General features: G+C 45.7%; 1 protein-coding gene across 1 annotated transcript in view; it reads right to left on the reverse strand.

Moving 5' to 3' along the window:
• The window catches only part of KLHL29 (kelch like family member 29), a 926,340-nt gene that overhangs the window by 78,387 nt on the left and 823,380 nt on the right, over positions 1-24,573 (reverse strand). Inside the window, exon 11 of the mRNA XM_088467301.1 lies at positions 17,691-17,871. Within this exon, the coding sequence (XP_088323427.1) occupies positions 17,691-17,871 (181 nt within the window). The remainder of the gene's footprint in view (positions 1-17,690; positions 17,872-24,573) is intronic.

Below are 24,573 nucleotides of genomic sequence, written 5' to 3' on the forward strand. Positions count from 1 at the left end.
AGCAACCAAAACATGTTTACCTCTATTTTCTAAACTGTAGTAAATATATCATAACATGACTGGTCGCCATGGGTTACACCAACCTCTGAGCCCATCTAACCGTCCCAATCTGTGGCGCTATGTACAGATGTGTCCTTCCTCATCTGGCCTCAACACGCCATGCAGCGCGATATGACAGGCGTGAGTGATCCGTCAGGTCCCTGTGCGACTCCACTAGTGTTGGCACTAGGACGCACCGGGAGACTTTGCTGATTCATTTGATATGTGACACTTGTATATCTGTGTTCGATCAAGACTGTAAACGGAACTTGGCGTGGGAAAAAAAAGCTCCGGCCGCTGCACGGTCGCACTTCTCATGCTGATTGAGAGATTCAGTCACAGACAGACATACAAGTGTCACATATCAAATGAATCAGCTGCACAGTCTGCTGGCGCCTCCTAGTCGTATCAACGCAGTGTCTCACGGGACCAGACGCGCCAAGTGTCTGCGCTACATGCAAGGAGACAATTCAAGTTTAACTAGTACCTTATATTATTATTAGCAGCATCCCTGACAAAGGGACCTAAATAGTCTCAAAAGCTTACAATCCACATATACTCAGGTGGCCTATATAGACCTCACCTAAATTCCAATTTTCTATAAAATGTCAGCAACGACACAACGACGATACCATGTTATTGATGGTCAGAGCGAGGAAAGACTCAAAAGTCTGGATTCTGCAGCGAAAGCTGAGCTATATCCTCCACTGCCCGCTGTATTGATCTGTGCATTAATACTGTGTATAGGAGGCATACTACCAGATGAATAGTGACTGGCGGATCGATCTGTAGAGTGGAGACTTCCTTCAGCGGCAGCTGGGTATATTTATCACGAAGAGCAATGTAATATAAAGAAGCCTCATATTTATACAGCTCATACAGTGCAGGGCACTACTATTATTTTGGCTTGTACTGTATGCAGACGGGTGCTCAGCCTGCATTGCCCGGACCACTTCAGCCAAGCTACTTTTCCAGCACAGAAATGCAGCTGAAATTGAACTGGTTAAAAGGAATTATGGATCTCCTATAATAATCAGCAATAAGCTGCCGTCTGCTGCACTCACATGTCGGCTGCTGGCGTGTCAGTTGCCCCCAGAACCTTGGCCTTGGCACCAATGTTAGCCCAATTGATCCATCAGTATAGCTGCTGGGGCTTTGCACCATGGATTCTGTCTGGCTGGTCCTTGTGGCATTACTTATCTGCTGATGAGATAGTTGTTTTGTGAGCTGCAGGGGTTAAGAGATTAATTCCAGGGTTTTCTAATTACTCAGTGATCATCACCAGTTCATAAATCAATGGAGGTAACACTGAGATGTTTGTACTCGGCAGTTTTCTGTTTCCCAGAACCTACACCAGATTGCTGTGGTTTGCAGCGGTGATCTTGCCTTGCTACTGTACCGTACTTGCCAAGTTTCTTGGACAGTCCAGGAAACTGCAGAAATCAGAGTAGAAAGTAGACCAGCCTCCCTTATTCCGATCAGCCTCCCGGCTGTCAGCCACTTCCCCAGTGAAATCGGTGTCTGGGGGTTTGTTGATGCGATTTATAATAGCTTCTTCCTCGCAACGCAAAGGCACAATTTGCAGATAGAGAAACCGAAAGATTACATAAGAAAAGAGGTGTTTTATACCTCTAGGATAGGAGCCGGCATGTATGCAAATTACTTGTTGGAGTTAGCCTATGGCAAGCAGGGGCGGGTTTGTAACAGGAACATTATATAAAGGGCTAGAAGTGTGGGCCAAAGCCTCTTTGTTCCAGATTCCCCACCCTCCCTCCCCTATAAATTTTGGTATGTTGTGGGTTTGGTTTTGGGTGGCGGGAAAGAACGGCAGGTCGCCAGTCCGGGTGCAATTATGATTTAAGGGCGCTCCCTTCGTTGACTGGTAGTTGGCTGTACCAACCTAACGGGGGGCAGTATCACCACCTAAACGGGTGGGAAGTCAAGATGCGGGTGAGCGTTACCTTTTGTTGTTGACATGATTTACATGGTTATGTGTATGCACTCTGGGCGATCTACGCCTGCTATGCCTTTTGTTGTTTGTGTGTGGGCATAGCAGATTTGGCTGATTTCTGGCCTTCCTTTCTTTGCCACCATACATCCTTAAATAAATAATAAATAATAATTATTATTGCTCCAATAAATCGCCATCAAGTTATCTGCCAAATCCACGTCTCAGTGTCTTTATTTTATGTTAGTATGATAAGTGGTTTGCACACATGACAACACCTCATCCGATAGAAGGTTTAACAGAATGAGGAATACCACGTCCCCTGGACATCCGACTTGGACCTCCCTGCTTGCTATTTAAAGAGTCTAACGGTTTATTTTTACTTTTATAGATTTAAATTGTCATATTGAGTATGCAGATAAATGACAAAACAGAGTTTTGCATAAAATTTCTTTTCAACTCCTGCTGGAGTATAGTGAGCTTCTGACATAAGACAAGCAAAAAAAAAAAGGCAGAAAGGAAGTAATAAGGCTAGAAACCATTTGTACATAAAAGGAAAAGAAAACTGCCTGCACTGCTTAAGAATATATTGACAAAAATAAACGCATTGAAAAAAATAAAATAAAAAAGAACCAAAGAACAACGTGAATTGAAATTACTTTCCTTTTTCAACCGCTTTACCGACTTCAACATCGGCTCTGAGAAGGTGAAAATTTTATTTTTACTCTGCATTAATGTGGCGTGAAAAGACTCTGCGCTATTTTTAGCGTCGGTGTTCGGCAGAAATGAAGGGCAGCAGACAAAGGTTTATAATATATAGGTAAAAGCAGAGTTTATCGTTTTATAAGTAGATCCCCGGGTGTCGGTAAACTTACGACCAAGCCGGTCCATCTGTTTTAACACAGAAGTACATGGATACCACGTTCTGTCTCATCTCCCAAAAACACCTTTAGAGAAACTGCTACCTGCGAACACTGGGGAACCATCCTCCTCGACGCAGTCAAATAAAATAAAATGGTTTGTAATGAAAAAAGAAACACTGAACAGTCTGAATGGATTTGTTTTTGTTTTTTCTTTTTGTTTTGTTTTTTAATACACACTGTCTTTCCATGGCACCAAACACTATAAAACAGATAAGGCGTAACGCCAGACTGGACGGCCCAATTATTTATTTTTTTTAAGCAATTTCCAGCAGGAATTTGCCAGAATGCTTGTAATATCCACTGGAAAAGGGAACAAAACAGCCTGCAAATCCCATTATGGTGAAAGTAGAAAGATGTATTTATTTATTTATATTGCTGAAACAACTCGGGTCCTTCCTGCACGCCGAGGGCCTCATTGAGTAATACACATCAGCAGTTTAACGCTTACTAATGATTCTCATCTCGGTGGCATTAGCTGTCTCGTTCCTCAATAATGTCTTGATTGTTTCTCCGAAATTGAAAATCCACAAAGCAGAGAGAGAATATTTGGGATGGAGTTCTCATAAGCGCTGATATCATTCCTAGTTAAATATAATTACTGATTTAAGACTGGCATAAACTGTTCTTTGGAAGGATTTATATTGCTAAAGTGATTTTTAACCATTCACATGAGTTAAATGATTTTCTTGTTGCAGGTAATTGTGGGAGCTGCTTCAAGGCAGCGGCTGTTTCTGTTCTCCAATGGATAGAGCCGATCACTGCCTTCCTATCTTTTGTTAGCAGGAGCAAGACAAAGGGTTATGCCCAAGTCATCTTCTATCCCTTGTTGGCATAACCAGCACTTCCAAAGCAATTGGAAACATAATTAAATGCATAACCTCTCATCTGTGCCGATTTCAGTAGGACAGTCATGGTTTGAAGGCTTTAACCTGCCGTTAAAAATTGGGACTGCATTGTCCTGATTGGTTGGGCAGTTGGCATGCATGTCTCACTCACCGTTCCTCTGCAGAGCAGTGGTGAACGGGTGCCACCTCTGTCAGTGGCGTGGTGTGCCCAGCATTGAAGAGGAACCAACTGACTGCACACATTTGATCCGATGATGTGTCCACGGATGCGGCAGCGGCTCACACAAGCCAGCAGAGGGAGTCTTTTAACTCAAGATGCCTCCTGCAGCTTTCGCATATTTCGGCGCAGCCACTGAGGACGCAGCGGCGGTACTAACTGCGCCTATCTCTGAATGAGGCCCACATTTAATACAGCTTACCCAGGTATATATTTCGGTCTGTATGTTTGTACACATGTGCCCTTACTGAACTTTGCTAACATCAGAGCCCCCTTTCCCACCCCCTTTCTGCCTCTATGGCCCTACGTATAGCGACTCCCGGAATGCGTTTTACTCTGCCATTTAGCATTCCTGTGCGCTCATCTCCTGAGAAAGCGCCGTGCGATTCACGCAGGATATGGTAAGTAAACGGGCGCGTTTATAACTCTGCATGAGCCCCAATAGGCTCGCAGAGACAACTAAAGTGCGATTCACGCTACGTAAACGGGCACGTCTATAACTCTGCATGAGCCCCAACAAGCTCGCAAAGACAACTAAAGTGCGATTCACACTACGTAAACGGGCACGTCTATAACTCTGCATGAGCCCCAATAGGCTCGCAGAGACAACTAAAGTGCGATTCACACTACGTAAACGGGCGCGTCTATAACTCTGCATGAGCCCCAACAAGCTCGCAAAGACAACTAAAGTGCGATTTACACTACGTAAACGGGCACGTCTATAAGTCTGCATGAGCCCCAATAGCCTCGCAGAGACAACTAAAGTGCGATTCACACTACGTAAACGGGCGCCTCTATAACTCTGCATGAGCCCCAACAAGCTCGCAAAGACAACTAAAGTGCGATTCACGCTACATAAACGGGCGCCTCTATAACTCTGCATGGGCCCCAACAAGCTCGCAGAGACAACTAAAGTGCGATTCACACTACGTAAACGGGCGCGTCCAGGGCCGGATTGATGGCCACATGGGCCTGGAGCTGAAAATGACCAAAGGGCCTATTATGAGAAGCAGAGGAGGCGTGACCAGTGATGTGTGGGTGTGGCCAGTACCATGTGGGTGTACCTCCTATACTCTCTGCTCCAATGTCTCCCTAAATATGTAAAAGGAAAAAAAATCCTTCATTTTGTGAGGTAAATAGAAAAACTATTTTACTAATTATGATTTATGGCTGACCGTGTGGAGAGCAAATGGCCAGTCAACATCATGTTGTCATGACAATGGGCCTATTTTTATGTTAAGGCCTGGAGCTGTAGCTCCATCCGCCCCATTGTTAATCTGGCTCTGGGCGCGTCTATAACTCTGCATGAGCCCCAACAAGCTCGCAAAGACAACTAAAGTGCGATTCACACTACGTAAACGGGCACGTCTATAACTCTGCATGAGCCCCAATAGCCTCGCAAAGACAACTAAAGTGCGATTCACGCTACGTAAACGGGAGCCTCTATAACTATGCATGAGCCCCAATAGGCTCGCAGAGACAACTAAAGTGCGATTCACGCTACGTAAACGGGCGCCTCTATAACTCTGCATGAGCCCCAATAGGCTCGCAGAGACAACTAAGGTGCGATTCACGCTACGTAAACGGGCACGTCTATAACTCTGCATGAGCCCCAATAGGCTCGCAAAGACAACTAAAGTGTGATTCACGCTACGTAAACGGGCGCCTCTATAACTCTGCATGAGCCCCAATAGGCTCGCAGAGACAACTAAAGTGCGATTCACGCTACGTAAACGGGCGCATCTATAACTTTGCATGAGCCCCAACAAGCTCGCAAAGACAACTAAAGTGCGATTCACACTACGTAAACGGGCGCGTCTATAACTCTGCATGAGCCCCAACAAGCTCGCAAAGACAACTAAAGTGCGATTCACGCTACGTAAACGGGCACGTCTATAACTCTGCATGAGCCCCAATAAGCTCGCAAAGACAACTAAAGTGCGATTCACACTACGTAAACGGGCGCGTCTATAACTCTGCATGAGCCCCAATAGGCTGGCAAAGACAACTAAAGTGCGATTCACGCTACATAAACGGGCACGTCTATAACTCTGCATGAGCCCCAACAAGCTCGCAGAGACAACTAAAGTGCGATTCACGCTACGTAAACGGGCACGTCTATAACTCTGCATGAGCCCCAATAGGCTCGCAGAGACAACTAAAGTGCGATTCACGCTACGTAAACGGGCACGTCTATAACTCTGCATGAGCCCCAATAGGCTCACAGAGACAACTAAAGTGCGATTCACGCTACATAAACGGGCGCCTCTATAACTCTGCATGAGCCCCAACAAGCTCGCAAAGACAACTAAAGTGCGATTCACACTACGTAAACGGGCGCGTCTATAACTCTGCATGAGCCCCAACAAGCTCGCAAAGACAACTAAAGTGCGATTCACGCTATGTAAACGGGCACGTCTATAACTCTGCATGAGCCCCAATAGGCTCACAGAGACAACTAAAGTGCGATTCACGCTACGTAAACGGGCACGTCTATAACTCTGCATGAGCCCCAATAGGCTCGCAGAGACAACTAAAGTGCGATTCACGCTACGTAAACGGGCACGTCTATAACTCTGCATGAGCCCCAATAGGCTCGCAGAGACAACTAAAGTGCGATTCACGCTACATAAACGGGCGCCTCTATAACGCTGCATGAGCCCCAATAGGCTCGCAGAGACAACTAAAGTGCGATTCACGCTACGTAAATGGGCACGTCTATAACTCTGCATGAGCCCCAACAAGCTCGCAAAGACAACTAAAGTGCGATTCACGCTACGTAAACGGGCGCATCTATAACTCTGCATGAGCCCCAATAGGCTCGCAGAGACAACTAAAGTGCGATTCACGCTACGTAAACGGGCATGTCTATAACTCTGCATGAGCCCCAATAGGCTTGCAGAGACAACTAAAGTGCGATTCACGCTACGTAAACGGGCGCCTCTATAACTCTGCATGAGCCCCAATAGGCTTGCAGAGACAACTAAAGTGCGATTCACACTACGTAAACGGGCGCGTCTATAACTCTGCATGAGCCCCAATAGGCTCGCAGAGACAACTAAAGTGCGATTCACGCTACGTAAACAGGCGCCTCTATAACTCTGCATGAGCCCCAATAGGCTCGCAGAGACAACTAAAGTGCGATTCACGCTACGTAAACGGGCGCCTCTATAACTCTGCATGAGCCCCAACAAGCTCGCAGAGACAACTAAAGTGCGATTCACGCTAAGTAAACGGGCGCCTCTATAACTCTGCATGAGCCCCAACAAGCTCGCAAAGACAACTAAAGTGCGATTCACACTACGTAAACGGGCGCGTTTATAACTCTGCATGAGCCCCAATAGGCTCGCAGAGACAACTAAAGTGCGATTCACGCTACGTAAACGGGCGCCTCTATAACTCTGCATGAGCCCCAACAAGCTCGCAAAGACAACTAAAGTGCGATTCACACTACGTAAACGGGCGCCTCTATAACTCTGCATGAGCCCCAATAGGCTGGCAAAGACAACTAAAGTGCGATTCACGCTACATAAACGGGCGCCTCTATAACTCTGCATGAACCCAACAAGCTCGCAGAGACAACTAAAGTGCGATTCACGCTACGTAAACGGGCACGTCTATAACTCTGCATGAGCCCCAATAGGCTCACAGAGACAACTAAAGTGCGATTCACGCTACATAAACGGGCGCCTCTATAACTCTGCATGAGCCCCAACAAGCTCGCAAAGACAACTAAAGTGCGATTCACGCTACGTAAACGGGCGCATCTATAACTCTGCATGAGCCCCAACAAGCTCGCAAAGACAACTAAAGTGCGATTCACGCTACGTAAACGGGCACGTCTATAACTCTGCATGAGCCCCAACAAGCTCGCAAAGACAACTAAAGTGCGATTCACACTACGTAAACGGGCGCGTCTATAACTCTGCATGAGCCCCAATAGGCTGGCAAAGACAACTAAAGTGCGATTCACGCTACGTAAACGGGCACGTCTATAACTCTGCATGAGCCCCAATAGGCTCACAGAGACAACTAAAGTGCGATTCACGCTACGTAAACGGGCACGTCTATAACTCTGCATGAGCCCCAATAGGCTCGCAGAGACAACTAAAGTGCGATTCACGCTACGTAAACGGGCACGTCTATAACTCTGCATGAGCCCCAATAGGCTCGCAGAGACAACTAAAGTGCGATTCACGCTACATAAACGGGCGCCTCTATAACGCTGCATGAGCCCCAATAGGTTCGCAGAGACAACTAAAGTGCGATTCACGCTACGTAAATGGGCACGTCTATAACTCTGCATGAGCCCCAACAAGCTCGCAAAGACAACTAAAGTGCGATTCACGCTACGTAAACGGGCGCGTCTATAACTCTGCATGAGCCCCAATAGGCTGGCAGAGACAACTAAAGTGCGATTCACGCTATGTAAACGGGCATGTCTATAACTCTGCATGAGCCCCAACAGGCTTGCAGAGACAACTAAAGTGCGATTCACACTACGTAAACGGGCGCGTCTATAACTCTGCATGAGCCCCAACAAGCTCGCAGAGACAACTAAAGTGCGATTCACACTACGTAAACGGGCGCGTCTATAACTCTGCATGAGCCCCAACAAGCTTGCAAAGACAACAAAAAAATACTTAACTCATTTCTAACTTGACGCATCATGGTCAGCTATGACACTGAAGAATTGCTTTGAAAATTGTATAATGTAATTTAGGGGGCTTCATGTAGCGTAACTTAAATAACATTACAAGTAATGTATTTTGTAAGTGTATTTGTTCTATAGGGATTTACAAGTTGAATCTAAGTCTAACGTCATTTCTTTTATTATTAAAAACTCTTGCCCAGAAACGTCGCCATCCGCTGAGCAGGATATATCATTTTTCCATAGCATTGTGGAAACTAAATTATTTATTGTAATTGTTACAGATGGACTGGTACAGGTTGGGAAATAATAAGAATTCAATGCGTTTCTTCCTCAGCTGCTCCTGCGCTAATTTCACAGCTCGTATTATTTTTATAGCACGTTTTTAGCCACGAGACCGATTAATGAGGCAGAATATTTTTCTTCAATCACCGCTCTCGCCCTCACATGATCCTGTCGCATTTTCTTCAATATTGAGTTTGCTGATAATTTATTTTTTATTTTTATCATTACCCAATTATCCATTGGCTGGGATTGTGTTTTAACAACTGAAATCCTGTTTTGCTAAGCATTCAAGTTAAGGGGTCTATTTACTAAGCAGTGTTAGGAGTAGTGAAAAGTGATAAGGTGCCAGACAATCAGCTCCTAACTGCCATCTCTGTGTTTGAAAAATGACAGTTGGGAGCTGATTGCCTGGCACCTTATCACTTTTCACTACTCCTAACACTGCTTAGTAAATAGACCCCTAAATGAGTTAAGTTACTACTTATGAGGACATGTTTTACACAGCCATACGTAGACATTTATACAGTACATGTTCTGTATATATACAGAGATAGGCAGAAGCCCTGATTACCAGTGGGCAATAGGGGTATGGCCTCATGGGAAATAGGCGGGGCATGATGAGCATACTGGATTGTGGTTTGTGTGGAACAGCCAGGGCGGGACATCGCGTGCCATAACTTTCCAATCATTAATGTTCAGACGTACTGTACATTATGTATGCAAGAGTAAATACATACACATATGGGATACCAGAGAGGTGTATCGACCCATTGGCCAGGATGTCACTTGCCAGGGGTGCCGTCAGCGGTGCCACCTGCGGCCATGGGGTAAAATCAGTGGCAGTAAGCCTGGGTTGTCAGTGCTGTGACAGCGCGACTGTGTGGGCTGGACCTCTCCCACCAATCACACGCTGTAGAAGCTGGAGGTGGGTCTGGCTATGCCTGTTAGTGCTTTCTCCAGTTGCAGAACTAGTGGCGGTGCAGCCGCCGGGGCAGTGCACCAGTGCCCGCTGCTGTGAAGGGGTCTGCAGCCGGCGGCAATATGATGAGTCAGAATGACTCATTATATGCCACCGTGCCTTGGGCCGCCAGTAATAGAATGGGCACGGAAGCTGTGGATGCGATCCGGCCAGAGGGGAGGTGGTGGGTGGCCTCCTCCACATCTCCCCTCATTTCTTCTCCTTATTCCTCCCTATCCAGGCCCTCTCTGAGGCTGAGCTTGCCACTGGTGCCGGGGATCTGACGTTACGATCTCTAGACCATCCCCGGCACCAAATGTCTCAGAGGGGAGAGGAAGAGCAGGAGCAGCCCTCTCCACGCACTGCATTTATGGACATACGGTATGTCATTATATAAATCACTGGGCTGGATATACAATGTTCTAGTTTGAGCATTAGTCAATTATCGGTCTTTCAGCTGCTGAGGCCTGAAACTGGGAGTTCCCATGTAACCTAAGAGCAATTGGCAAGGGTACCATGACTCAGCCATATCTTTGTGCCTGTTTGAAAGTGTTAGTGACTTACAGGTGTTTTCTAGTAATTAAAAGCTCATGATTCTGTTTCTTTTCATCAGTGTGTGGCTTCCAAAGCACTATGGGCCTGATTCAGACCCACTCGAGAGCGGCTGTCCGCTCGCAAGTGGGTCGATGGTGTGCACTGAGCATGCGCACGACGGAGGGAGCTCCGTCGTGCGCATGCTCCAGACGCGACGAGCGAAGGACTTTCCTTCGCTCGTTGTGTCTGATCAAAGGGGGCGTGCTGTCGATGTTGATTGACAGCACGCCCCCTTTGGTGGGCGTGCCTCCCAGATGGGGGCGTTCCCAAGGGAACGCCTACCGTCAGAAGCCAGCCCACTGACATCACTAGTGATGTCAGTGGGAGTGATTTTGGCTCTGATAGAGCCAAAATCACTCCGGCTCGCAGTGGCGATGGTCGCGATGGTCTTGACCATCGCAACCTGCACGCTCGTATAGGCTGTGGGTGGTGACCCACAGCTATACGAGCGTCCAGGAGGACGCTCCATTTTTATGGAGGACGGCCCTCATTCAGAGCGTGCGCTCTGCTCAGAGCGTCCGGCTCTGAATGAGGGCCTATGTACACCCTCTGCTGATAAGGCGTGGCTCCCTCCATGGCCTAGAAATACCCTGTCACAATGTCACAAAGGATTTATCAAGCGATGAAGAGCCAATTTTGTAAACACTGGCTAAAAGCTCTATCACCACTTCTAAGAAAGGGTTAACGCCGGAGAAATTAGCCTCTGTGCCCACGGTGGCCAAGCTCTATTTATCAAGCAGTGGAAAGTCTTGCTTTTCGCCACTGGGTTACACCATCCCGAGATGGCATTACCTCTACCGTGTCTATAGTTGGCAATGGGGACCAGCGAAGCCTCTGCGGCATTGCTAGATACAACGGTTTACATGCGTGGACGTGCGCATTTCTTGTTTACCTTTTGCTGGCTACGTTACACTGCCGGTTAATGGGAACAAAAGAGCGCAGAAGAGAAAGACGCAGTCGAGTGTCCAGAGGAGGGTGAGTATTGATGAATACCGATAGTATCCACGCTGGTATCACGGCGAGAAGCAGCGAAACAAAATGTAAGATACCACCGTTTGCTTAGACTATTAATGAATAGGCACCATAGTCTTATATTTGGAGCACTTAGAAAGCGCAGAATAAAATAATATATTTTATTCTATTTTTGTTAGTCCAGGGGGTATATTTACTAAACTGTGGGTTTTTAGAAATGGAGATGTTGCCCATAGCAACCAATCAGATTCTACTTAACATTTATCTAGCACCTTCTAGAAGATGATAGCGAGAATCTGATTGGTTGCTATGGGCAACATCTCCACTTCTAAAAAGCCGCACTTTAGTAAATATACCACCACACGGGTTTAAAACTGACTGTATAAACCAAAACAACAAACTATAAATCCGCAAACACATTACCTATTTCTATGCTGCCTAAAAATAAAAACCTCATTTTGTTTCCACTGAGAAAGAAATCAGAAAGGAAAATGTATATCACCGGTACAAAATGTACCAAATATTGTCTTGGTTTTGCACAACACTGTTTTCACCTCAAGAGCTGACTAAAGCTTCAGAAGGTGGAATATTCAACAATGCTTCCAAAAGGATACAGACGCCAAGAACAAGATGGCTGACGCTGGCCGTCTAGCTCTTGAGGTATTGGAAGTAGTACAGACTCTTGACCTCCATCTTATAAAATGCAAGTTTAAAGGAAATGAATGCCACAGATTGTGTTTTTCTCATCCGCGGATGGACAGCCAAGCCTTTTATTACGGCATGTTTTCTTTAGGTTGGCTCATTTCAATATTCACTATCGAACGGGGGCCAAGCAAGAACAGAGCCAGCAGCCAAGCTTGTTTCTGAGAGCCAGGCAGAAGCTGATCTAGCGTCCTCACCAGTAGGTGTCACTTGGACCTTGTAGAGAGGAACAATGTCAGTGGGACAAGCAGTGGCTGCTCGATTTACCATCTAGAATGAGATTTCACCCATGATAGGACACAGCTGTCAGGATAGAATTGCCAATTGTTTTTAGTGAAAAAGTCAAGCTGATCTTACAAAAAAAAAAAAAATAACTTCAGACTGTAATTGTCAGATAATGTTATTTTCCTCTTTATTCCGGGAGCTGCTACAGAATCCAAGGACGGTTTTAGTTTTATACAAAAAGCGTGTTAACTATTTTCCTTGTAACAGCTCTCTAAATAATAAATCAGATGCATGTCCTCTATGTATTATCACTTTCTTATGATGAGTTATTTGAGGGTGATACAGAGCACGCAGACAGCTTTGCAATTCCGTCCTTGCAAATACGCGTATGACACTCGCAGAATGGATCCTGCGCATGCGCAGATTCCCGATAATCGGGAATCTGCGTTCGGCATTGCATTGATCCTATCGATCCGCATTTGCAGTGTCAGATATTGTGGAGGGATTGCCAGCAATAAATTCACAGAGGCGGCGTCTTTACGATAGCGCTGTCCCAGTACATAGCAAGGGATAATAATCATGTTAAAACATATTATTCCCACTGATACCAGGACTGCCGTGATTATTAATAGATTGGCTCCCAAGGCTTAACTGATACTTTGCAATAAAGGGGAAATATGTGGTCTAGAAGCATAAACAGACACATTCTCCTCTCCCCCGGATTACTCAAGCAGCCTCTAGTGATCACTTGGTGAATGCTGTAATTATAACCAATAGGAAGCATTCCACATTGTTAACCAATCACAAAATTCCTTTTGATCAGTATGACAAGGGCCACTGTCAGCTGCAGAACCCAAAGCACCCTGGCACCCTTCTACCGTGTTAGTTTCACCCCTGGGATAATTTCAGGCTCACATATAGGGCCTGCCTTTATACAGCATTACGCTTTATTATAGGTTAGGCATTATGGCTATTAGGCTACAGTCATTCTCATTTTACCCTGGAGCCTTATGCTGGGTACACACTGGCTGAGATATCGGCCATTCGATTGAATGGCTGATATATCATGGACGCTTTGGCGGGTGTGTACCAGCCGATATGCGCGTGAACTAGGTCATTCACAGACATATCATGTCGGCTGTGCAGCACAGCCGATGGCCGACATATCTGCAGATATATTGGCACATTGTTCTGTGTGTACAGTTGTCCAGCCCACCGCCCGTAGACTTGCTGCAGAGAATGACATCACAACTGTGTGGGCACATGTAAATGTCCGTCTAGCAGTGACGTCAGGCATGACACATCCGGCTGACGATTGGTAAGTGTGTATGCACTTGCCAATCGTCAGAGAGGACGGCAGGTCAGCCGGACAGCCTATCCGTTGTCCTAGTGTGTACCCAGCTTTAGACAAAGACCTTAACAAAAAGATGAGATTCTTGTCAATGGTCTCAGGGTACTGTGATAGAGATCATTTTAGTTCTCCTATCCAGGATCCAATATTAGAAATGTTGGTGTGAGCCCCCCGGACTAGTGGGCCCAGGACAAATGCCTCTGTATTAAAACAACCCTGTCTCGACATACATTGGAATAACATGTCTGCAACTTGTGTCCCTTTAAAATGTCACGATACTCTAGTGCATCTGCATTAATGCAAGGTGTGGGAGCCCACCACGTGCCATCTCCTTTCCTTGTGGCAGTCCTGTGCCCACAGTGATACAGGCAGGCTGGCATAACGCCAATCAGTTTTGGTTCCAGGAACCCCAAATCACTTTAGCAGTATCTTCTGTATGTAATTTTTCCGTCCTTAATACTGGCTCAGAGCTGGATCATCTACAAGGGGCCTAGCCGACTCTGAAGGGCTCGGTCTAGTTTAACCAATTATACTGTACAGGTGTACGTTTTTTTTGACAAGCGAGGGAGAAAGGCAGCCCAAAACTGTATCTCCCCTAGGACCCCCATCTAATTCGGACCCTGCCCCTGATGCCCACAGGCCCATTCCGTTCCTAAAACGCCTCTATCATGATCACCTTTCATCTTTTCCGTCCCAAAGGACCGATATTGTGCTTCCTTAGCGCTAACCGTTTTAGCATCCACTTTACAATCTTAAAATAATAACAAACTCTAACGAGTAGGCAGGTTATGTATGAATTTCCTCCACTAATTGCCTTGTGGCATCATTTTGTTCAGAATGTCAATTTTATGGCCATGGGCACATCAAAAAAGTCAGATTAGAAAATCCAATTACCCCCGCCTTTTTTTTTTCTCTCTGTAAAAATATTTGATCTCAAAGAATAAACCAGATGGGACGTATAATATTAGACTGTTTTTTTCCTCTGCTGTCTCCGCTCATAAATCACTGCACAGATAACTGCAGATTAATTATAACTTCAAGCCTTGCAAATCCCATCAGAAAGGTTTACAGTGTCCCCGTTGAGTAATGCAAAGATATAGAAACCGGGGCTCGGTGGGATATTATGTAAAAAACGCCCTAATTGGAGAGACTTTAACTCCTTTGCAGCCTCTTACCGGGCCTTGAGTACGCAATGGGAGATCATAGGAACAAATTCACACAGTAACCTAAAGTTTTGATATTAACTAATTAAAATGTTTATTACTGCACAGATGGAAGATCTACATTCGCCGACTCTCCAGAAATAAAATACTGCGGCTGGATAAGATATTTATGGATATCCTAAATCTGTCAAAAAGAAGCCATCTATTAACTATCAGCTGCCAAAGGGGCAATTGGAGAGTCCTTTCAACATCATATAAAATAACTTTCTTCCTGTAGTGCTCATTTGTCAGGACGTCTCTTGATGCATCAAGTCCAAGGTTTTATCTCTTTGCCCCACTAACATACATTTCTTTCCTACAGTACCTTCATTCCTTTCTCATTGACATAAAGCTGCTTGTCCCTAAATGCCCCATGCATCAACTGAATAGAAGGATTATGGCCCATATTCCATTAGAGGAGAAAAGCCTTTTTCGCCTGTTATTTTGAGAAATTTTCGCCTAAAATTTTTTTGGGCAAATTCAATTCCAGGACAATTTCGCCTAAGCGGAAACAATTCTCCAAAAAAGATTCTCCAATCAATAGCTGGTGAAAAGAAATGCTAAATCTTTATTTTGGGGTGTAAACGAGGGGAAACAACTCAGACCCCTTGGGACAGTCCCCCAAAGGACAAATCTGCAAAAAAACAACAACCTAAGAACACCCCATGTAATTTTTGGGGTAAAAATTTTAAAAGTGGGGGGACTAAACATAAAAAGTAGTGAAATAGACTTCTTGGGGGTCCCCAAGTATGGGTCAGGTGTTTTTGGGATTGAGGGTGGATTTTTCACGTTTTTAAAAAGTTCACTTTAGAGACATAAAAACATGCTAGCACCCATTTTCAAGCACCCCAAATTTGACAGGACTACTTATTTTCACCAAAAAATACAGCTTCATGCCATTCTTCACCACTTTTACAAAGACACTAATAGCAAGCAATTTACACAACTTAAGTACCCAAAATAGACTTATTAGGGCTATTAGTACACATCTATAGTGATTCCCTATGTTATTAGGGCTATTAGTACACATCTATAGTGATTCCCTATGTTATTAGGGCTATTAGTACACATCTATAGTGATTCCCTATGTTATTAGGGCTATTAGTACACATCTATAGTGATTCCCTATGTTATTAGGGCTATTAGTACACATCTATAGTGATTCCCTATGTTATTAGGGCTATTAGTACACATCTATAGTGATTCCCTATGTTATTAGGGCTATTAGTACACATCTATAGTGATTCCCTATGTTATTAGGGCTATTAGTACACATCTATAGTGATTCCCTATGTTATTAGGGCTATTAGTACACATCTATAGTGATTCCCTATGTTATTAGAGCTATTAGTACACATCTATAGTGATTCCCTATGTTATTAGGGCTATTAGTACACATCTATAGTGATTCCCTATGTTAATGTATCTTTTTCTGGGGTACAGACTGATTTCCCCAATTCTTTCAGTAATTTTCGCCTAATTCCGTTTTCTCCTGTTTTGCAATTGAATTAGACGAAAAGCGGGGACGAGCACGGAATAAATTCGCCTCTGAAATAGGCGAATGAAGCGAAAAGTCGGACAGGCAAAAACTTTGCCTCTAATTGAATTCCCCTCTAAGTGTTGTCTTGCAGGCAGTCATTGATAAGAAACAATTACGGCAAGTTGGTGATCCAACCATTGTCAATCTGGTGTCCTAGCCAGTGGGGCCTTTCCACAAAACCAGGCCTGGCGGCCATGTGGTCACTGGACAGTGGCGGAACTACCGTACTGCCAGAGCAGCCTATGCGAAGAGGGAGGGCCGGGAATGTTGTTCCATCCACTACCGAGGACCCACTCTGCCAAGGCCCCGCTCTACTCTTCTGTGCATATGTGAGGGCCAGTGCAGTGATACCCTAGAGGAGCAGGACCTTCTTTGTGGTAAGTTTGGAGTGAATTTACTGCCAGTGTTCAGGTTAATTCCCATTATCCAAAAACGTACTGATAGGTTAATTGGCTTCTGCAAAACTGCTTCCCAGTTTGTGCTTGTGTGGTAGGGGAATTAGGCTGCATGCCCTGACGAGTCTGATGTACTACAGCTCCAGTGAGTTTGGAAATATCAGATAAAACTGCAAAATGATATAGTTTGGTCAGTGTGATTCATTCACAATATTTCTACATTGAACCGACTCTGATTTCAGTGTTAGGAAAGTAGTAAGCCTCTACGCAAAGAGGGGACATTTATCTAAATCAGGGGTGGAGAACATTTTTTTCTGCCGAGGGCCATTTTGATATTTATAATATTATTCACGGGCCTGGTGCAGGCCACGCCCCCTCCGTGTGATGTCACAAGGGGGTGGGGCCACAATCGCCAGTGATTACTGCAATGCCCGGAGCATCCTGAGGATGCTCCAGGGAGCTGTAAGGGCAGCGGTGTGACCATCTGACGCATCTTAAGGATGCTCCAGGCGGCACTGCTGCATAGATTCTGGCTGCACGGTGCCATTCTCGGCTCCCTGCTAGCCAGGTGAGGCTAGCAGAAAAAAGCTCTGAGGGCCAGAGGAAATGATTCTGCGGGCCTTACATGGCCCCCGGGCCTGAGGTTCCCAATCCCTGACCCAAATACATGTCCATGGACAGGAAACAATAAATAAGGGTCATGGAAAGTCAAGCCAAAAATGCTGCCAAGGTTTTGGAGTTCCATATTTCAGACGGGCCGGCAGAAGTTAATAAGCCTCTATAATATCTACCAAAAAAATGACCCTTGTAGGCTTTGTGCCATGCTACAAACGCAGGACGTACCTTTCAACATGGTCGACATTGCCAGCTACTCCAAGGCCACCTATTGTGTAGATTTTGCCGTCATACACCAGGCTGTTGTGCCGACACCTCGGAACGATCATCCTGGAGACCAGATTCCAGTTATCAAGTAAGGACATGTAGCACCAGACATCCGCAAGGGTGACCCCAGCCTCCATGCCCCCTAAAACATAGGAGAGTGGGACAGTGAGAAAGTGCCGTTACAGCAGCTGTCATGTGTTACATAGCAGTCTATTATTCAGTGAGCATATTCCCCACCAACAGTCCCGATTTTGATTGAGATAGTCCTGGTATTCACAGCAAAAGAGTCATGCCCTAGGGTTGATGGATCGTGGCCTAGCAATTTGTACTTGTGGCTGTAAGATTAGGGGGTAAATTTACTAAAGTGAGAGTTTTTAGAAGAGAGTTTTAAAAGTGATGTTGCCCATAGCAACCAAGACGGCACTTGCGCACGTCATCTCCAGGATGTGTAGGCAACCATCGGTAGCATCGGAAGCAAACGCAGCGCTTGTGGTTGACCACCCACAAACGGCTTCTCCTGTCACTCACTCGGCTGAGCAGTCTATGCGCAGCGAGTGTACTCTTCCCGACTGCTCAGACTGGTTTGCGCACGCGCACTGCGATGCGCACAATGCGAACCATCGGCAGCTACGGGCGAACGCATCCTCACGAGCGGGTCTGAATCGAGCCCATAGTTTGTTATCTCCACTGGGGCAGGGATTGAAGTGAATGGCCAAACATCATCTGTAAAGCGCTGCGGAATATGTGTGCGCTATATAAATAACTGGTAATAAATAAACAAAAAAGGACAGACAGACATACATGCTTTCTCGCTTATTATATAGATAGAACTACATTTACATTTGCTGTGCTATTGGGTGTAAACTATTATCAGCCATTTTCTGAGGCTGACTGACGTGCCCATCACACTGACAGTCTGCCATACACATGGAAAAAATCGTCCCCCGTGACAAGACCTTCATTATTTTCAATTCTGATAGGCTCCATAAACAATTGTATCTATATCTGTTAATGTCGCTCTTTATATGAGCAATTTCTATCCTAGGTTGAGCAGTTCCGTGTTGTGGTGAGGTAGAAAAATGGAATATTCTCTTTTAAAGGAAGCATTCTCCTTGTATTTGTGGTAAATGAATGGAGGAGAGCCACCATGGAGGTCTGTGTACATGTAATCTTGCTGCAGGTGCCTCTATATTATCTGACCGCTTTGTTGTGTTATCTAGGTTTAAACGTCTTTTATTACAAAGATGGTTTTGTCCTTGTCAAGATCGTTGCTATGTAAACTCTGTCATTTTCTCCTCCTTTGAACTTTTCCTTGTGAAAGGAAACACAGGTTTCTGCACAGTCACTTACAAGGGTCACATCACTGGATATATCCAGAGACTTTTGTGCACTGGGTTGAAATATCTGTCCTGGGTGATGTCAAGCATGAAAAACATGAAGTGTCATGTATAATTTCTACTGCTTGTAGGGACTGGTAAAGAAAAAAAAAAAGACATTTCATTGACAGGCAAGTGCATGCCAATGTTATACCATATTCTGGCCACTAGATGGAGCAGTTCTATTGCTGTCTGTGGTTAGCACTACAGTTCACAGTATATCGGTAATGGAAGAGAAAATGTATTTATTTATTTATTACCAGTTATTTATATAGCGCACACATATTCCGCAGCGCTTTACAGAGAATATTTGGACACTCACATCAGTCCCTGCCCCAGTGGAGCTTACAATCTATTGCCCTGATTCAGAGCCGGACGCTCTTTCAGAGTGCTCGCTCTGAATCAGGGCGGCATTTTTTTTCTTTTGAACCGGCCTCCTGGCCGCTCGCTAAGTTGTGGGTGACCACCGGGCTTGCGACGAGACCCTTGTGGTAGGGTTTTGTCCATCACAAGCCCCAGTGAGCTTCTGGCTCTAATAGAGCCAGAAGCTCACTACAGAGGCCGCCCCCAAACGGCAGGCAGTCCTTCAGGAACGCCTCCGTTTGGCCAGCCACCCCCCCTGCCCGCCTCCAAAACGGGGCGAGCTGTCAATCACAATCGACAGCCACCCCGTTTTGGTGCGAGACCCATAGCGACGGAGCGCCCGTCGCTGGCCGGGTCCCGTGCATGCGCAAGCCGGAGCCGGCTCCAGCATGCGCAGTGTGGGACCATCGACCCGCTTGCGAGCGGGTCTGAATCAGGCCCTATATTCCCTACCACATGTACACAAATTCACATACAAACTAGGGTAAATTTTTTGGTGGGAGCCAATTAACCTACCTGTATATTTTTGAAGTGTGGGAGGAAACCGCAGTACCCGGAGGAAACCCACGCAAGCACAGGGAGAATATACAAACTCCACACAGTTAGGGCTGTGGTGGGAATTGCACCGACGACCTCAGTGCTGTGAGGTAGTAACGCTAACCATTACACCGTCTGTGCTGCCACCCCCATTTTTAATAAACAAAAGGAATTTACTTATGCTGGCCATACACGCTACAATTATCGGGACGATCCGCCCGATATCGGCGGATCGACGCGATAATTGTAGCGTGTAGGGGGGCGACCGAGGGTTAAATATTGCTCGGTCAGGCATGCTGGATTGTCCAGCATGCCCGTCCGATGCGATATTTCCCGTTAAACTGTCGGCCGCATCGGGCAGTGTATGCCCAGCGCAGCCGACAGACAGACATTTCCTGTGTTCCTTCCTACGGAAGGAACAGGGAAATGTCTCCTCCCCCGGGGGCGGAGCGCAGATGTCTGCCGAATACACTGTGAGAGAAATCTCACAGTGTATGCCGGCGACTTCTGCGGCTGGCAGCCGGCCAGATAAAATGTCTGTCGGTCTGACAGACATTGTATCTGGTAGTGTATGCCCAGCATTAGAAAGACTGTTTTACTTGATGTGTATTGTACAAGGAAATAACAACAAGAATAGAAAATAATAAGATTTTTTTTTTTAGTTATTTGTGTTTAGTCTTAGAACACAGTTTTGGTATCACTTAATCATAGGGAGTGCATGGTTATGACCTGTAATCATTATATTTCTATGGAATTAATCTCTATAATAACAGCAAAGGAGGGCAACAGTGGTTGGAAGCACATATCTCAAGATTGTGCATTAATTGGCAGCGCAAGGCTAAAAGAGGCCAGAACTCCAGGTTAATTAAAAGTCCAAAGAGAACTCTACAGGGCAGGATATCCTAGGCGGATTGTAGTGCATGAAACATCCGTCACACCTGGCAACGCACGATTGTTACTTCAGTTGCACCGAGCAGGTGATGGGACTAGCGAGCAGTGAGGGTAAGTGACACCAACCTAATGGACTCTAGAACCCTGAGTGGCGCTTTCAAGCAGGGATGAGTCTCATTCATCCTTAGCACTGAAGCGGTTACAGTAAGTGTACAAGCTTGCGGCACACACTTGTGCTACCTCGTGGCTCATACCGGCATCAGCATTCTAGACCGGCATCACAATATGGGTTGTAATGGAACAGTCCTTTACCCGCACAACACTCCGTCTTCTCAAATGGATATGTCCGTCTTCTCATGTCACCTACACTCAATGAGCCTCCGTTCTATAGTCTGAGTCAAACGCATCAATGCGACCGCAATGCCTTCAGTCCTCCGCTTAGGAGAGAGGCCATCATCACTATCATCAGCATATGCACCAGCCCCATTCTGGGTGAAAGAGACCCGACTGAAGTCACACCGATCTGTGGGCCTGATTCAGTCCCGGTCGCAGGCGTTGAGCGCTCGCAACCGGGTCGATGGTGACCCACAGTGCATGCTCCATTGTGAGCATGCGCGAGACCCGGCTAGCAATGGGCAATCCGTCGCTCCGGGTCTCGCACCAAAGGGGGCGAACTGTTGATGTTGAGTGACAGCTCGCCCCCTTTGGTGGGCGGGCCAGGGGGGGGAGTGGCGGCCCAAATGGAGGCGTTCCCATGAGAACGCCAGCCGTTTGGGGGCGGCCCCACTGACATCACAAGTGATGTCAGTGGAGAGCTTCCGGCTCTGTTAGAGCCGAAAGCTCTCTGGGGCTTGCGATGAACAAGACCCTACCACAAGGGTCTCGTCGCAAGCCCGATGGTCGCAATGGTCTTGACCATCGCGACCATCATCATGGCCGCTCGCTATAGCTGTGGGTGGTTACCCACAGCTATGCGAGCGGCCAAGAGGCCGCTCCAAAAAAATAAAAGCCCGGCCCTGATTCAGAGCGAGCGGCTCTGAATCAGGCCCTCTGTTTACACCCAACTTAGAATAATAGGCAACTCTGTCAACACCCACCCAACATGCGGTTACCATGCTGTAATGTCCATTCAGCAGCAAGTGAGAATCGCCACCAAGTTGCCTGAGAATAGCTGGTAAGTCTTATACGATGTACATGCAGCCTGCAAAACATGTGCAAAAATAGCTGCATCCGTCCACAATCGGGATTTGTGTGCAATTCAGAATCAGACACAATGTGTGGATAGCTCTGTACTCTCAGATGGTTGTCACCTCCCTACTCAGCCTTCTTCTTACACACAATCTGGACTTATGGCAGGTCTTCTTGTGGGGTCATTCAGAGCATGGAACTGTTCGGGATATTGCAGAAAACATCTAACTGGTACATACATCTCATTGTTCACTTTCTCAACCATCCGCTACCCCCTCCCTCCTCATGACCATACTCCCAGTCAGGTCATTTCTTTGATATACAATTTCACGTAGCAAACCATCCACAATTGGCTTCTTACCATCTGTGGTAGGCTGCGGAAATGAGCCTGGATATATCTGATTAACAATGGCGAAATATCTTCAATTATATTATGATTAGTTCCAGAAACATCAAAGTCAAGGAAATGACCTTTAAAGGGTCCATGAGTTGGTATCAGTCACCATCTATCCCTTCATTGGCCGCTGTTTAGGTAACGGATTGTTCCATTATGAATATACAGAATAGTGGTCCTTTCCTCCTTAGTTACCCCTTATGGAGTGAGGTCCATACATTTGTTAACGACCTTATTAATCTTTCCTCATAAAAGTATCTGGTCACACTCCAGTTTCGGACTCCCCTACAGCAATAGATGATTATAAAACACCTGTATTCATACATTTAGTGAACTCTGAGATTCTAATATATCACGGCACAGCGTACACCCCCCCGGTGGTACAGTGGTTTCTTAAGACTGCCTATTTAAAGAGCAACTCCACCATTTGGGGATGCATATGATACATATGGGTATTTGTGGAGACCCAGGTTGGATTTAATCGATACAAACACATTTAGAGATTCTCTGAACCTCATTCAGAGTCAGACACAAATGCAAAAAAAATAAAATAAAAAGTTGCATTTTGCTACAGATAATGATGTGGTCTCAACCGTGAAATGCGACCAGCGACGGCCTCTCCCACCAACGCAAATAACCAGAGCAGATGCATCGGGAATACTACAGGAGGCGTGGCTTCTCTGTGAGCGCTACTGATGCTCAAATACAGTACAGAGATCATACAAAGTAAGTGGCTGGAGAGTACAGATAGTAGGAGGTATATTTATCATTATTATTATTTTGATCAACTTACAATTGGTGAAAATCGATCAAAATCAATCAAAAACTAAATCACTTAAAAAAAAAAGTTTGTTAGTAAATGTGTGATTTAGCCCCAGAAACACAACATCAATTTTGATCGATTTAAATTGTCCCTTAGTAAATACCCTCCAAAGTATTCAAGTTGCCTGGAACATGTGAAATGCTAATCGAGCAAGTTGCAAATTTACATTTTTTTTTTTTTTTTTTAAAGTCAACCCTACTAAGCACATTGTATAGGCAACTTTCTCCTTCTCAGAGTAGTACACTTGCTTTATTGTTGTAAAAGGAGTATTCAGCATACTGTAATCTTGCTTTTAAATCACAGTTGAAGTTTAACATAATTAGCATGAATGGGTGTGCATTGGTCACATTCAATGCATTAAACACCACCAGTTTCTCAACAGCTCGCAACTTGCACCAGGAATTGAGTACCCACAAGTCATGCTCTTCCAAAAAGGTAAATTTGCTTTTTGTTTCCAGCCATCTTTAAGTGCAATTTGCATCAACACGAACTTACTGTTCTTTGACCATGTGTAAGTATCCCCCCTCCAATACCTGTCCCAGCGCCCTTACCCCATAGGGCTCTAAGCACGTCTTCAAATGACGCTAATCGTTCCTTCATACAGTACTTGCTGACATTCTGGCTGTCCCCTCCAGGTCAGCACAGCAGGGGGACATGTGGGGGGGGAGCGTGTGGCTGGGACATGTCCAGTGATTGGGGGCGTGACTACGTGATTGCATCATAGTGGCCCCTTCCCCACTTCACACAATACTGAGATAACCGGCATTGTGAAACAGGAGGCGGGGCCAGGATGATGCGATTCAGTGCAAAGAGCGTCATGCCCCTCCCCACTTCGGGGTTGTGTGTGTAGGGGTGCGGGGGGCTCCTTTTTTCGGAAGCTGTCTGGCCATTCCTGGACAGTAGGCAAACATCTCCCCCATAGACTTTATACCAAGAACCTGAGTTAGTAACAGCTAACAAGGGTTAAGCTTATAGCACGTTTTAACGGAAGCCAAACCTTACAGATGGTAACCGGCGGCATGACGACCACCTTCTGTATCTAACAATCCACCTTTTCATGTCAATGACAAATGCATTGAGGTCATGTCCGTGCGCACACAGTTAATGGATGTATAGATTCACTCGTTTGGCGGACAAGTGTTTGCCTGTAAACGGTGCCAAAAATAGACATTATCCTTTATCCGTCTGTATGCTATTACATCGTCTGAGTAATTAAAATCTAAATGGCCGTGAGAAAGAAATAATTCTCCATCCTCAGCAGTGCGAAGGGTT

Source organism: Taudactylus pleione, unplaced genomic scaffold (assembly GCF_031769625.1).
Source record: "Taudactylus pleione unplaced genomic scaffold, aTauple2 ptg000070l, whole genome shotgun sequence".
NCBI classification, from domain to species: domain Eukaryota; kingdom Metazoa; phylum Chordata; class Amphibia; order Anura; family Myobatrachidae; genus Taudactylus; species Taudactylus pleione.